The sequence below is a fragment of the Ictalurus furcatus genome, chromosome 2 (genome assembly GCF_023375685.1).
Source record: "Ictalurus furcatus strain D&B chromosome 2, Billie_1.0, whole genome shotgun sequence".
Classification (NCBI taxonomy): Eukaryota; Metazoa; Chordata; class Actinopteri; order Siluriformes; family Ictaluridae; genus Ictalurus; species Ictalurus furcatus.
The window spans coordinates 24895179-24912465 of record NC_071256.1 but is presented as its reverse complement, the minus strand read 5'-3'; the positions used below and the strand labels follow the sequence as shown (position 1 = coordinate 24912465).

The 17287-nt window shown below is 43.3% G+C and overlaps 1 protein-coding gene across 1 annotated transcript in view; it reads right to left on the bottom strand.

Moving 5' to 3' along the window:
• The window catches only part of usp43b (ubiquitin specific peptidase 43b), a 102974-nt gene that overhangs the window by 80235 nt on the left and 5452 nt on the right, over positions 1–17287 (bottom strand). The window contains exon 2 of the mRNA XM_053610551.1: positions 6646–6798. Coding sequence (XP_053466526.1) covers positions 6646–6798 — 153 coding nt within the window. The remainder of the gene's footprint in view (positions 1–6645; positions 6799–17287) is intronic.

The following is a 17287-nucleotide window of genomic DNA, read 5'->3' as shown; positions in this document are numbered from 1 at the left end:
GAGACATGGACCCCGCACTAAAACACCTGCGGAAACTAGCATCCAGCAGCAAACCATTACACAGCAGCTGGCCGAAAGCCTCCAGGTCGCAACCCAGACGCTGGTTGCCCTGAGGACCGAGACCCCCGCTGCCTCCACGCCCCTCCCCGATCCGGGACGCGAGATCCGCCGCCTGCTTCCCCCCCGAAGATGATCTCGAGGCGTACTTCGAGGCCTTTGAGAGTATTGCCCGCCGAGAGGGATGGGACCAGGATGACTGGCCCCACGCCCTCGGCCCACTGCTCACGGGAGAGGCACGCACGGCCTACTATGCCCTCGTGCCGGAGGAGGCTGCTGACTACAGGGCGATGAAGGAGGGAGTCCTGGCTTGGTGTGGGCGAACCCCCTAACAGGCAGCGACGGAGTTCCATCGCTGGGCCTATCGACCGGGGTCCCGACCATGCGGACAGCTGAACACCCTCGTCCGGATAACCAAAAGGTGGCTCCAAAAGGTGGTGGAAAAAGTGGCCGTAGACCGTTTCCTGAGGGCGTTACCCAGCACAGAACGCCAGGCCGTAGAGGTGCAGGCAACGCCCCAGGAGCTCCTAACTGCCCTCGAGCGGACAATGGCCACCCTGGAGCTCGGCCAAGGTGAACAGCGGCCCCCCGACACGACCCTTGGTGCCTCTGGCCCCCGGCCCGACTGCCAACACCGTCCCGGCACCTGGAGGACCCGCCGGAGGTCACCCATCCGTGTAACCCCCGTGGACGAGCCCATGCCCACGGAGCCAGAGCTGGAACCCGCCAGGCCGACCCAGAAGCCGTGGTTAGCGGGGTGCGCCCTCCATTTACGGCAACCGCCGGATGGCCCCATCCTGACGGTGTGGGTCGAGGGGAGCCCTGTAACTGCCCTGCTGGACACCGGGAGCAGGGTGACCCTCGCCCGACCATCCATTCTCCCCAAAGGACTTTGCCCGAGGGGGGTTCTCCCCGTAACCTGCATCCATGGGGACACCCGGGAAGTTCCGGCAGCTGAGGTCCAGATTCGGGATGAAGCCAGGGTCTGGCCCCTCCAGGTGGGCGTGATCCCCGATCTCCCGGTGCCCCTGCACCTTGGAAGGGACTGGCCAGGATTCCCGATGGGCTCGGCTATCGAATCTGGCAGGCCGCGGCAACGCACGAAGAGGACCCGGGCCCAGCAGGCCTACCTGGCCCAGGACGACGGAGACGCCGCCACAGAAGGTAAGACCCCCCTACACGCTAATCCTCTGTCTTTCTCCAGGTGAACTGGGAGGGGAAGTTCGGACGGGAGCAGAAGGAAGACGACCGCCTGAAGCACTGCTGGGCCCAGGTGCGAGTGATGGAGGGAGTCGACCAGAGCCCTAACTTGAGACTCCCAACCTCTTACTTCCTCGTCCGGGGCGGGCTCCTCTATCAACGGGCCTGCCACCGCGGGGAGCAGGTGGACCTCCTGGTGGTACCCAAATCGAAGACACAAACCGTAATGCATCTGGCCCACACCCATCCCCTCGGGGGCCACCTGGGGGCGCGAAACACCTTGGAAAATCTGAGGGATCACTTTGTGTGGCCCGGGATGGACGCGGTGGTCAGGGGCTTCTGCCAGCAATGCCCTCAGTGCCAGCGCAGCGCCCCACGTAGGCCCCCGCCGGCACCCCTTATCCCTCTGCCCATTATCGGCGTCCCCTTCGAGCGAGTGGGCATGGACCTCGTGGGCCCCGTTCCCAAGTCTGCCCAGGGCCATGAGTACATCCTGGTCATTGTGGACTATGCCACCCGGTACCCTGAGGCGGTGCCGCTGCGCAAAGCCACCTCCCACAACATCGCCAGGGAGCTGGTACTCCTGTTCAGTCGGGTGGGGATCCCAAAGGACGTGCTGACCGACCAAGGTACGCCTTTTGTATCCAAACTAATGTCTGATCTGTGTCGACTGTTACAGGTGAAGCACCTTAAGACATCGGTCTACCACCCGCAAACCAACGGGCTGGTCGAGCGATTCAACCAGACACTCAAACGGATGCTACGCCGGGTGGTGGACAAGGAAGGGAGGAATTGGGACCTCCTCCTTCCCTACGTGCTCTTTGCCGTCCGAGAGTGCCCCAAGGCGTCCACGGGCTTCACCCCCTTTGAGCTCCTTTTTGGACGGCGCCCTCAGGGACTAATGGACGTGGCCCGTGAAGCCTGGGAGGAGCAACCGTCCCCATTTCGCTCAGTTGTTGAATATGTGCAGGAAATGCAAGCGAAGATTGACCGGGTAACACCAATAGTCCAGGAGCACATGCGCACCGCGCAGAAAGATCAACAAAGGGTATACAACCGCCCGGCGCAGCCCCGGGAATTCCAACCGGGGGATCAGGTCCTCCTACTAGTACCCAACAGTGCCTGTAAATTCCTGGCCCGGTGGCAAGGCCCTCATACATTCCTCGAGCGCCGAGGCCCCGTCGACTACCGCCTGCAACAGTGGGTAAGCGCGGGGAAGAGAAGCTCTACCACGTGAACCTTCTGAAGAAGTGGGTAGAACCGGCACCGGTAGTGTCGGCGTATGCGGCCCGGGACACAGATCACGGCAAGCGTACCTTGGTCGATTTGGGGGAGGACCTTACCCCCGCACAGAAACAGGAGCTCACCGAGTTGGTGGACCAATTCTCCGATGTGTTTTCTACCTCCCCAGGGATGACACAGCTGGTCCACCACGAGATTAAAACTCCTCCCAGCGTAGTGGTAAGACAAAGGCCCTACCGTGTTCCAGAGGCCCGGCGCAAAGCCATCGATGAAGAGATTGACCGAATGCTGCAGGATCGCGTCAGAGGAGTCCAGCAGCCCCTGGTCCAGCCCTATCGTCGTTGTACCGAAGCCGGACGGGAGTATACAGCTTTGCAATGATTTCCGGAAGCTGAACCAGGTATCGGAGTTTGATAGCTACCCCCTACCCCGAGTGGACGACCTCGTGGAGCGACTGGGGAGGGCCCGGTTCATATCTACCCTGGACCTGACCAAAGGTTACTGGCAAGTCGCGCTAGCGCCAGACGCAAGGCCCAAGACGGCCTTTAGCACGGCCACCGGCCACTGGCAGTACCGGGTTCTCCCCTTTGGGCTGCACGGAGCACCTGCAACGTTCCAGAGGTTGGACATCCTCCTGCGGCCCCACCGCATGTTTGCAGCTGCCTACCTGGACAATGTAGTCATCCACTCCTCCACTTGGTTGGACCACCTGTTTCATCTGGGGGAGGTCCTGAAGGGGCTCCGGGAGGCCAGCCTGACAGCCAACCCCAAGAAATGCCACCTAGGGCTGACTGAGGCCCAGTACCTGGGATATCGTATTGGCCGGGGGATGCTGAAGCCCCAAGCAAAGAAAATCGAAGCCGTAAAGGACTACCCTCGACCCACGTCAAAGAAACAGGTACGTGCCTTCTTGGGGTTGGCGGGGTACTACCGGAGGTTTGTGCCTAATTTCTCTGCTGTAGCTTCCCCCCTCTCAGATCTCACAAAGAAGGGCCAGCCGGACCAGGTTAAGTGGTCAGCCGAAGCGGAGAGGGCCTTCCAAGCCCTGAAATGTACCCTCACCAGCGCGCCAGTACTGAGCAACCCGGACTTCACCCTCCCATTCACGGTGCACACCGATGCATCCGAAACCAGGCTTGGTGCCGTTCTCTCACAAACCATCGACGGAGAAGAACACCCAGTCCTCTATTTCAGCCGGAAGTTGTCCCCCGCTGAGAGGAAATACGCAGCCGTGGAGCGAGAGGCCCTGGCAATAAAGTGGGCCATCGAGGAGCTGCGGTACTACCTGGCTGGCCTGCACTTCGTCCTAGTAACGGACCACGCCCCCTTACAGTGGATGGCCAAGGTCAAAGACACGAACGCCAGGGTAACCCGCTGGTTCCTCGCCTTACAGGACTCCTCATTCCAGGTCCAACACCGGGCGGGGGCTCAACGTGGGAATGCAGATGGGCTCTCGCAGCGAGACACGCTCTGGGCCCGCCACCCAGCGGCAGTAGGCTCGGAGCTGGGGGGGGGGGGGGGGGGGTACTGTCGCGACGGACCGACAGCCGGCGCGCAGGATAAGAAAGTCGCTCCTTCCCCAACTGCCGAGCAGGCACGAAGCGGACAGCCTCGCGCCAAACACAACATCAGCTGGAAGGACCGTCACAGTGGGGCGGAACCGCCGACACAACACTGGCCGGCGATTGGGGAGTCAGTCGGGAGAATTCCACCACTCAGGCGACGGGGGAAGAGTATAAGAGGACACTCTTCCGCCCGTGCAGGGGAGAGTACTAACTCGCAGACCACGTGTGCGTCCTTTTGCTGCCTAAAGGTATTCCGACCTCAGATACGGCAACACAATTTCTCTAATCTCTCTCTCTCTCTCTCTCGTTCTCTTCCCGAAGGTCCGGGTGCGGACGAAGACGCCAGCTGGTGAGCTTACACCCGACGGTGGATGACGGCAGGGAAAACCCCACACACTTCTAGGGAATCCCGACAAGCCCTCGAGAGCGTCGCAACGTGAGCCACACCCCCCCACAAAACCTCCCACACTCACCCACACACACCTCCTCACTTCAGACAGCACCACCTAAGAGAAAATAAAAGATTAATCACTGTATCACTGCAACCAGTTTCCTGCGTATCTGTGCTCTGCCCCCCGGGCTATTTCCCTTACAACTCTAACCATTCTAACAATTTAATGTTGTGGAACGTACATGAGATGTTAGTTTAGATATCACTTACATTATAACTAAATTACTGCTTTACCTCTGACTGTACCGTATCTTCTTAAGCTGACACTGGAGACGCCTTCCAAAATAATGCAAAATCCCTTGGAACAACAACTACACAAGGTTTTTAATCTGGTCATGATTTGTAATATTTAATGACTCAGCTGTTAATATAGAAACAAAGTCAAATTAGACCAAGAACAATAATATACAGCTGTGATTTGCCTTGCAGCCAGCACTACTGCCAAAGCTGCTGTTATAGAAAATTAATCAACACATTTTTATCTTATTGAAATTTTTTTAACACCTGCACGAAGATAACCCTGATGCACCAAAAGATTCAGATTCTGAAAACAGGTGTGAATAAAACATTCTTTCAATAATAAATTAGTTTAAAAAAATGTGTCAGTAGTACAGATGACAGCACTGCCTAATTACTACCCAAAACAGGGGAATGCTGGGCTATAACCAAAGGCATAGCCTAGAGGTGTAGGAAAGAAGAATGAGAAATGCTAACCCAGTTCTGAAACGTAAGCTTCATCAGCTCTCTCCTTTAGTGTCTCTCTCTCTCTCTCACACAGACCAACCTCTATTAAAAAGCAACAACCTTGCTAAAAAAAACCACAATAGAAACCATCAGATAAATTCTAATGGTTTCCACTAAAATACCATTATAAGCCATCATCTGTTAACCATTAAAACGATTACTATAGGATTTCCATTATGTAGTAGGTTATAGTAAGGTCATAGGTCCTTAATGGTACCCAAAAAACACAACATGCCACCAATAGAAGGCAACAAACTACCAATACAGACCCACAAGAACCATTACAGTTTCCATAAAAACCATTACAAATTCTATGATGTTTCTATTGTTTTGAGGTATTTTTTTCTAGCAGGGAATTCAACAAAGGCACAAAGAGAAAATTATTATTAATAAATTCATATATAATTATTAGGTACTTACTTATAGAGTAAGTATCTCATCCAAGTCAACTAAAAACTTTCAAAACAGAAAAAAAAATAGTCAACTGAGGCCAAATTAAATGAAGTTTCTGTCAGAGAGAAGTTTTTTCCCCACTCGGTTAAATTTGCATACTTTTGAAAGTGCACTGTAAGAAAATTCTGTCATTTTTACAGTAAAACACCTGTACAAACCCATGTAATGTGTTTAACAGTTCAAAACAGCAGCATGTATTGTCAGAAAATATTTGCACTTCTGGCAGATCATACTGTATCAAAGAACCGTAGTATACTGTTACAGTAACACCACTACTGAAATAATACAGCGATACATACCGTATTGTTAATTTTACTGTAGATCTAAGTGCCAAAATATTTACCTGAAGTAGAAATCTGTTTAATTTTCATTTTCCATTAGTTTATTAATTTAAAAGTTTTAATAAAGTTTTAATAAAGGAGCATGGCATCAATTATTTCACACAGGTAAGAACTAGAATTTAAACTGTAGGTAAACCTACGCAGTGCTAACCTAGCTACAGTAGGTAGGTAATGTTTGCTACTGTAGCTATCCTTATATTTGAAATAGCAAACCCTAATGGTTTGCTTTGTTTCACGCCAAGATGTGTTAATATTGGAAAACTATTAACTATGTCATTAATTATTTTCCTAGAACAGCACACCCTGTCTTGTCTTATTCCTTTCCTAATCAGTCCATGGTCTGGAAGGAACTGCTCTTGTATGATAATAAACCTGAGATGAAAAGCTCTCCCCAACAAACAAGCTCAGAATAAATTTTGTGTACAGAGTCGATTATTTGAGCCAAGTGTGGAAAGGCCCTAATGAACCTCAGAATACGTGACTTCAATCCTGAGGCATTTATCTCCGTCAACATCTCTTCACCCTCGCTTGTAAAACTGAGTTCTGTGCAGCCTAAATTAATCTAATTAAATCCCATTATATATACACTGACCTTTCCACTGGTTTTGATCCTGTCTTTTCCATATGGGGACGATAATGAGGAGTTGACGTCTTCATGGATGCGGTCAAGCAGCCACAGCAGGAACTCCAGAGCATCGTGTTGGGAATTCCCTCGGAACTGAGAGCCATACTTGGACACAATCGTCTGGAATTAAGAGGCAAGATACGTCTGATTCAGTACATCTGAAAGCCTTTCACTTACCTCAATCAGTAGGTATGAGCATGTGTTTATCATAAAATCAAATTCACACCACAAAGTAACAAGCAAGCTTCTATTTGAATTCTGCTGTCAGCAAACTCCAGCTTCATGAATTTTTCATAATTTTTTGTGTATCCTGTTTGTGTGCTGTCCATTTAATACCTCAAACAGGCGTGATGCTCAAAAATAGCAGCCAGCGATCTGATACAGAAAATGACAGCTTGCTATGAACTGGGATGCAAAACAGACCAGCTGGTGGATGTAAATTGCATTCTGCTGCATAGCTGAGTGATGTTTATGTGCTGCTAATCATTACTTTGTTAGCATAGGAAGTGAGCAATCATAGACATATAACAACAGCTCTGATTATTCTTCACCATTCTGTATCTAAAAAAAACCCAAGCATGTTTAAATGAAATACAAATCATTTTATTATTTCACTGAAATTCAAATTCTTAGAGGAAACAAGAGCTGAAATTCAAGGAATGCCTAGCCTCACGAGCTAGTCCGCTTGCTTTTGCTACATCGTCTGGTACATTATGTCTCCGTGGACGACTTACTGTCATGGTAAGAAACCATTGATATGGTAGAACTCTTTTATAACTTTTATAACTCTTTTATGAAATATAAGATAAAAGATCAAATTTATAATGGAATGCTGTGGACGTTTTTTCAATCCAGGGACTTCAAGACAGAAAAGTCTACTAAGGACATCAGACGCTGTGGGAGCGGTGTGTTTAAGTTGAGACCCAAATAAAAGAAAAACCAATAGCCTGGATTTTTTCGTTACTTATTCATCTTTTATACTGTTATAATTTTAGTCTTAATTAAAAACCATTAATTAATCACATAAAATCAGACCAACATTTTTTTAAATCACACTATATGATCATTGATATCACTACAATCATCTTTATGGTCTTTAAAAGAGTTTTTTTTTTTTTTAGAGAATCTTTAAGAGTTTATTTTAAGTGCAATCTGTAGTTGCAAAGCAAAATGTTTCTATGTTAGTGATATGTCATGACCTGTCCACTTGTCTCATGTCATGTTTTTAATTTAGCGGTGTTGTAATTACAGCTGGCCCAAGATCAGTCGTCGGCATTTCCCATATTCTATTGATGTTATAACTGCTGTACATTTGGAAATGGAAATTCAGTTTCTTGATAAAAAAAAAAGGCGCTTGCCAATTCCATGATGTATGCAATGCATTCAGTGTGGACTGAATTTGAAGCTACTCTTTCAGGTCTTTTCATCTGGACAAAATTCTGCCTGGGTAACCTCATTCCCAATGCAACGCAGGCCGAGTGTTAATATCCTGATGAATCCACAATCACAGTATTGTGTGTGTATTCATTCATTCATTCATTCATTCATCTTCAGTAAGTGCTTTCTATCTTGGTCAAGCTTAAGCTCCAGTCTATTACGGGGCATCATGCGCACACACATTCACACACTCATTCACACCTAGGTAGAATTTAGCATAACCAATCAAACTTGCCATACACTAGCTGTGCTTTTCAACCCTGTATTAGCATATTTATGAAGTTACTTAAATAAATAATACTCTAGAATATTAGCATGTTTTCACAGAGTCATGTCAATGCCATGTTTGTGCCATGTTAAATAAGCAATTTCCAAGAACCACATTAGAATTTTTAAATAATCCATTTTAAAAACACCTTCATCTTTCAGCATGTTAACATTTCTTCTCGGCAGCTATCACATTATACCAAGTTAGGTGTGAATAAAATTGCATAAATCTCTATTTTAATACTGATTGAACCTCAGCTAACAGCTGGAAGGAAATGACAGATTATAACAAGAACTACCGACTAAGATAATTTAATAATCCTAAATATCAGACACACAGAGAAGCATTGAAAAACAATCATCTACTTCAGAGCCACCATCAAAAGGAGATAAAGCTGGTCTTCGCAATAAAACACACCACAGGATGTGCCACCCCCTTCTTTCATCTTCAAAGCAGTTGTTCTGTAAACTTTGTTCAAGGTGAATGCTACTAATTATTAAGATATGACAGGGCCTGCTGATTCACCTCAGGGAAACAGAGCTGATTATAAGAGTCATCTGCTGCAAGCAGGCATGTGTAAGGACACATTGTATAACTCACATACACGGTCCTAACCAATAAAAAGACTTTGTTTTTATTAACACCTTGAAGAGGATATATTTACAGTATTATGGAGGTCATTTTGGTGCTTTGTCATACTGAATATAGCTTGAACACTTTATGAACTTTATGGAACAGCTTCAAGAAATGCAAGCATGGGACAAGTTGACCTCTGTTCTGTGTTGTAATGCAAAGCTGGGCCTAGTAAGTAAAATCTTCTGCCATGTTGATGCCTGACATTCCAGTACATCAGATATAAGAGCTTCATTTACCTTGGTTTGTTTTTTTTCTAGTAAATGTATAGATAACTATACATCTTGGCCATTTGGGTCCTGATTCTCTAAATGTTACTTACAATCTCTTCCAAAACTACTGAAACGGCAAGGCCAATTCATTTTCATTCATTCGTTTTTGCTGCAGACTGAAGACATTTGGGTTTGAGATCAAAGGATGAATATGAGAAGAGAGTTTAGAATTTCAGTTTTAATTTCCTGGTATTTAGATGTAGATGTGTTAAACAAGATGTAACACAGCACATTTTGCATCAGACCATCCAATTTGTGACTGACAGGTGTTTCTTGTTACCTAGGTGTGTCCTGTTAGACTGATTGTTTAAACAATAAATTGCTTTGAATGTCTACTCTTGGTTTTAGCCTTCAGTTTCACCTGTGATGAATGCCTTTGTTATTAAAAAGGATATGCCAACATGAAGATCTGAGAGTTGTCTATGGGAGAAAAACAAGCCATTTTCAAAAAAGAGGGGCAATCAATCAGAGGCACTGCACAAACTTTGGGCATATCCAATACATATTTGGAATGTCCTGAAAAAGAAAGAAGCCACTGGTGTAATGAGCAACAGATACAGAATGGGTCAGCCAAGGAAACAACAACAACAACAATAACAACAACAACAACAACAACAGATGACAGAAAAATTGTGAGAGCTTCGAAGAAAACCCAAATACAACAGTCAGTGACATCAACAACCTCCACAGGGTAGGGGCGAAGGTATCACAGTCCACTGTTTGAAGACTTTGAGAGCAGAAATATAGAGGCCAAACCACAAAATGCAAACCACTCAACCGAATTGAGCAGCATTTCACCTCCTGAAAAGGAGACTGAAGTGAGAAACCCCCCGAAACAAACAACAACAACAACAACTGAAAGAGGCTGCAGTAAAAAGCCTGGTGATGTCATTGAGTCACAGACTTGGTGCAGTTATTTCAAGCAAGGGCTATGCAACCAAATATTAAGTGCTATTTACTTTAATTTACTTCAAGACTTATCTGTTCCTATACTTTTGCTCACCTAAATATTGGGTGGTCTGATACAAAAAGTTCTGTGTTTTATATTGTTTAACACATCTAGATGTAAACACCGGGAAATACAACCCCAATTCCGAAAAAGTTGGGACAGTATGGAAAATGCAAAAACAAAAAGAGTTATTTGAAAATTCAGTTCACCCTGAACTATATTGAAAACACATTAACACATTATTTGATGTTTTACTTTGTGAATTTACACAGTTACTCCAGTAACTAGATTGCATGAGCAAAATAATACAAATGAAGGGGAGAGATTAAATTTGCAGAAGCCTGTTTAAACCAACTGAAGACAAAATAAAACCATTTACTAAGTCTGAATAATGAGTAGGTTTATTGAACTTATGCCTGTAGAAGTAAGACATTGCTTGACAAACTGTGTCCCAAACGGTATACTATTCTTCTAAGTATATACGGTATGTAGTACATCTATGCTACTGTATGAAATAATAGCTGTGCATTTTGCTCATAGTATTTAGTACGCTAGTATGCAATTTGTGATGCTATCCAGGGCTTACAATAGTAAAAATGGAATGTGATCATTTACTGTTTTTTAACTTTGATTTTTTTACATTCGTTTACAGTTAAAACCATGGACATTTTTGACAGTGTATGTTTACATTTACATATGTTGATGTGTAAAACGCTTCGCTTTGCTGAGCAAGTTAATGAAAACTAATGAATATTGGGGACTTTAGTAATAATAACTAATGGGCATTCTCAGTGAAAACAGGCTGGAAAGGTAGATATACATTTTATTACAAATTTATTTTGATGATTCATATGTAGTAATTATTTCAGGGTAGAACCCACTGGACACCAGGAGTAATATAAAGGTGCCTTAAAATAATAATAATAGTAATAATAATAACAACAAGAGGATCTTTAAATATTGTAGCTAGTGTCAGGGTAAAATGAGGAGCATGGGAATTTTTTGTTGACTTGCTGGTAAAAATATTACCTCAAACATCCTGGGAGTGAGCTACATGTTAAAGGTCTGACATTTGCAGCTCTGTTGGGGAAGAATGCTTTCTTCATCTGAAGTCCAGTAAACATTCTCCTCCCCCTCACGCTACTCTGTTCCTCACAGAAGCATTCACACAGCCTGCTGAGCTGACTCTGAGCACAGAGTAAATCAGCAGCCTTGCAAATGCCACAGCAAGGACAATTTAACACCTTTTTGATTTGTTCCTCTGAATATTTTCACACAGTGGAATCCAAAAAACACGGCTTTCACACTAACGGCTGAAATAAATCACAGCGCCGAACTGAAAGCGGCACCTAATGAAATACTAACCGAGCTAAAATTGGATCTCTTTACCTGGAAGTCAAGAAGGTGAAAAAGATTATTTTATGAATGTTTTAATAAATTCCCATAGGTCATTGCTTAAAATAGTCTTATTAAGAAAGAGAACAATGGGACTGTGACTGTGAATGTGATAAGTGTAACTTATGAAGGGCTATTATCATAAAAGCTGCTCTTTGCTCTCCAGGGTATCATATTACAGAGCTGACAGAACGAAACTGTACTCTCCCAAGGGTGAAGTGAGTCAGCCAGTGCTTCATCTAATAGACTTAATCTGATAAATGGCAGTATTAAGCAGTTAAGCTTTAGAAATGTTTCCTTACATACATTTAGACAGTGAGAGATGTTCATTTATGTTTTAACCCAATTGAGCATTAATCCAGCATCACTCTGTATTATTATTATAATAATGTTTTGAGATTTTTTTTTTCAATTCCATGCTGTCCAAAAGTCACACTGTATTAAAGTGATAGCTTTATATTTTTAGCTTTTTGTAGATGATCCACTTGACCCATTTACCATAGATTTTAAGTGTGCTGTAGAGCTTCAGACCTGACTCTGAAGTATAAACACTGCTGTTATGGGTTTCAAAGGGCACAGGGAGGGCAGCACACTTTCATCTAAAATGGTGCTATAAAAACACCACCTTATAAACAGAATTACAATTTCATGACCTAAACCTTAGGAACCTCTTCACCCCAGCATGCTAGGTATAGCAAAGGAATGACGCTCCGTACCAGATGGACGTACATTAGGAGTTACAAAATGTAACTTGATGCAGCTGCAAAATGCTCTCACAGTCTGTCTGAAATGAACAGACAGTGTGCTAAGGATGTAGCTCATCACGTTTAACAGAAAAAAAAAAAACTGCCTGGGACTGCCTAATAAATGTATTCCTTTGTGAAGTGCAATTCAATGGAAATGGTCAACCACAGAGCTGTGCAAAAGAAAGTATCTTTCAGTAGTGATGACAATGCCTTAATAACTTAAATTCCTCTTAAATAAAGCCTTTGGTTACTAATTAGTGTAATTAAAAAAAAAGAAAAAAAAAAGACAACAGTGTACAGAATGTTGCTTTGTATATATGTAAAAATAAAAATATAAAATATAATATAATAATACTTGTATATAAATAAACCTTTTCCTATTTTTCATATGGCTGACTATTTGAAAAATAGCCAATTCCTGTTTACTGTGATGAATTTCTTTTAGATGTGGAGGTATTGATGTACGTGTTCCTAATATACATGGTATGCCCAGGGTTGCCACATCTATGTGACAAAACGGTCCTAAAATGGTCTTGTATTGTTACACATTTTGTCATAATTGATAATGATTTATTAAAAAACACGGTCATTCAAAAGTAGCCAAATTCTATGTACACGGCAATAATGCCTATTAAGCTCTGAATAACACATATAGCACTGATGATTTTATGAGTAAAACCAGCTGGTGGTTGTTGTTTTTTTGTCTCCAATAAGGAGCCTTCAAACTGTGCTATTTTGTACAATGCATGGGGGCAAAATGTCTTCCAAAATTTTCCATACTTAGGTTCTAATATATATATATATATATATATATATATATATATATATATATATATATATATATATATATATATATATATATATATATATATATATATTAATTATTTTTTTTTTTCAGCCTTTAAGAATGACTTTAACAAAAGAACAATGTACTGAAAGCATTCTCATGGCTGGAGCTGAAAGCTGTCACAACGTTGTGAAGGACTTTAGCAGGAAACATGGCAAGCACATCACACACCACACTCTTACCAATCTCATTATCAAATTCAAAAAGACTGGAAGTGTTGTGGAGCAAATGAGGAAAGGACGTCTACGAACATCCACTGACGAAGGCACAACCAATGTGGTGCTGGCAAACACCTATGTATGGTGACTTTTGGGACATCCTGTAGATAAACTACACTTTAAAATTTTGTAATGACATGGGTGCGCTTATTTTTCATCATCCTATTAATTAAGTGGAGAAGAGCAGCTGACTGAATTGTACTATATTATAAAACAAGGCTTGAAATTGGAAACCAATACTACATCCCTAACAAGACACAAATGCTGTGGAAAGATAAGCCTTGTATGCTTTCCAACCCCAAACAAAAGACAACATGCTTACACCCAACTGTCGAGGACTCAACGGTGACACAGTTCATTTATATGTAGGTGATACAATGTGACTACAACATGAAACATAAGCAGTTCTAAAAAAATAGGAAATTATACCAACTAAATACAAGACCTAGGAAATGGCCAGCCTTGCCTTCAGGTTTACACGGGTCACCTGTCCATTAAACAGCTGCTTTGTTTGAGTTTCTGCTCACGTGTAACCTCCAAACACTCTTATCTCTCTACAACTATGTTAAGAATTTAGCTGTAACAATTCTGGTCCCACATTACTTGAAACAGAGACACCACTATGTAGTTAGGAAGTAGGTTGAGCCATATCTTCACCCTCGCATTCACTTTCGACGGTCAACGTCATGTCTCATCCTCCACCTGATTCTCTCTTAGGGCAAAACTAAGGTTGAGCTGACGTTTTTAGAAAAGAATAAATACTAATACTTTCAGTACTTTGGACATCTTATCCCGGACGTTCCTGCTTTACATTTACATTTTGCATTGAACTTTTTGGTACACGCTTTTATTTAAAGTGACACAGAATCCAATCCAATCCAATCATAAAGTTGCTCAAGGAGCTGCAAGTGGTGCATGTACTGTAAAATTAACAGAACATCTTAACTAATAATTAATCGTCTCTGATAACAGGCCAAACAGGCCTTCCTCCTGTAAGCACGATCAGCCCTAGATTGTCTGCAGCATCAGATTTCAACATCTCTTCTTCGTTTGAAAATCTAGCAGGTAAAGCCGTATAAAAGGTTTTCCCATTTTTCACAACTATAAAACTATGTTGAAAAATCATAGCAAGCAAGCCTGATTTGTGGCATTGTGGTGTTCATAGACATACAGGGTATATACATTTGCCTTTTAGCTCATCATATATTTTAGCACCCCTTTCACAAGGCTTTGGCCTCCAACTTTTTTCTCCGTGGTTGTAAATTATGTGTTTTCTTGAACTGAGCAAGCATATTTTGTAGCTGATGGAGGTGTTTGTACTGCGAGTTGCTCGGATATATATATTTTTTTTTATCTCCATCAAAGATACCAGGATACTGTGCTCCTAATGTGGACAAAATTCATGACTTTCTTTCACTCAGGCAAATTTAGTCATTGTAAGTTGCATCAGTTTGTGTGTTATGCTGCAAAGTGAACAGGGTATTTGTCATTTTGACACCGCAGTTAAACAAGTTTGTTTCGCCGTGTCAGCATGCCAAAAGTATTTGGTGCGTGTAGAAGCTTCAAAACTGAAAACTGTTGAACACACACACGCACACACACTGCCTGCAGGGTTCTTGAAACTCAAGCATTTGGCCAGTACTTTCAAGGTAGATGATCATTAAAGCTTTTGTAGAATGTTATTAATTTTTTATTTATTTATAATTGCCCTGAAATAAGAAAAAAGAAAATATGATTGCCAAGGGGGGTATTAAATGCATTAAATGGTTGCCCATCGCCTACATCTAGTTGCCAAGAACAAATGGGCATCTGTTAGTCTAATTAAATACATTTAGATATAATGATACCAACTTAAGAAGCAATAAACATAGCATTACGCAATGATAAGAATAACGGAGTAACATCCTCTGCTACATCCCAAACCATAACCACGAGGAACACGATGCATTTCTCACTTAAAATAACAGCACAGCAAGAAAAAACACAGCCTAGACAAGCTGTCTGTCCCCTAAGGGAATAGAAATCAGAACATCATGTAAAGTGAGTAATTGTTCTGAAAAACTTGAAAGAAATGATATTATTTAGTTGCTTATACAGCATTTCAGTAATCTTTTGCATCAGCAGTTTACACTCTTCAACCCTAACTAACTTCACTGCCCCCAACCCTCATCTATAATGCTCTCATTATGTCACTTAGACCATAATAAGAGCTGACTAAATATAAACTGTGCTTCAGCAATGCTGATATTAACTAAAGCACAAACCAGGATCAAATAAATCAGTACTTCACACATTCTTCAGTTTAGCCCCTCCTGCTACCTCATCTCCTCGTTATGATGGAATGTGTTGGATGAATGATAGCTATAGTAAGCTGGAAGTGTACTATACAGTGGGAGGTTTAAATTACAGGGTCATTTCATTGCTTAAAAACAACTCGCTTCTAGTTCTAGATTAAGGCATAAATTAAGACCATCCGACCTACACAAGTTGGTGTTAGGTCATTAACCAGACCAACACAGAGTCGCCTCGTCGTCTGGTGAACCTACCAGTTATGCAACAGAGCAATCAATGGCAGAAAAGTGATTGAGCCTGACCTGCTCATGATCCGTCATATTAGCTATAATGCGTGGAGTCCAAAATGCTTGAACTGCTTGCGTAGTGAATTCTGAAGTAAGTTGCTTGAAAGAGCACTTTTGAGTTGCCTAGCACCATCCAGTCCTACTTAGGCTGTGGCCATTTTAAGAGGCTGTCATGTCTGTGACTTAGCAGGGACCGAGCCAGACCCATTTTCAGACAGCGTTGAGGCCAGTATTGAACATGACAATTCACATGCTAGTTCAATGTCAGCTTGGAACAATCTCCTGGATGTGGCTATAGACATAGTCGAGGAGGAGAGAGGAGGATGATTAGTCATCGGGCTATACGGAAACCTCTGTTGAGGGATGTGAGTCTTGAATTAGTGTGATCTCAGATCCTGAATCTATGATTTCAGCCACCCACTCAGCTTTGCCAACTCGAAAACTGCTACGACTGTTTTCTGGACTGATTTCTTATGTTTATCAGTTGACATTGGATGTGATTTGACTGTGAATCAGGATCTAAATATGCCAGACGAGCATGCTGTGTCGGTCGGCATCACTGCACAGTCAGGGTAGGAGATGTCCGAGTCAGACGCTGCGTCCTTCAGATGGTCAATGCCACGGAAATGAGCACAAAGCGGATGTCTGTTTTCTAAAGGATTCAGACACCGGCTGCATGAAGGCAAGTCTTGGCTCTTGGCATCATGGCTCTTTTGGCTAAGAGGCCTGTGTGTAATGAGAAACCACAAAATCATGGAAATCTGACCCCAAGTGAAGATAACGAGGGGTCTGTTGTTGAGGGAAATCTGACTCCAGCCTCAGAGCTGAGTATTAACGGAAATCCATCTAACTTACCACACATAGTATTGAACAGCACATGGTTTGGTGACGGAAAAATCACTTGACCAGGCTAGCAGCACAGAACCACATGCTATTGCAAAGCTTTGGAGGACAGGAAACCTGTAGCTCAGAATGCAGTCACAAGCTGTTGAGAGAATAACTCCATATGGTGTATGTGTGGACTGAGATTTGTCTACAAGGCGAGAAGAAGAAAGAGAAAGATGGCACTATGACAGCAGTATTTATTGCAAATACTGCATCACATATTACTGTGAGACTTTGTTGAAAGGTCTCTGCATGCATGAGCATGCTCACAAGAAGGCACACAGGTGTATATCTTTTCACTGCCCATGGTAGTCAGGAGGGGGTACCACAACATTTATTTGGTTCTGTACATACTATATCAATCAAACCTTTCGTATCAA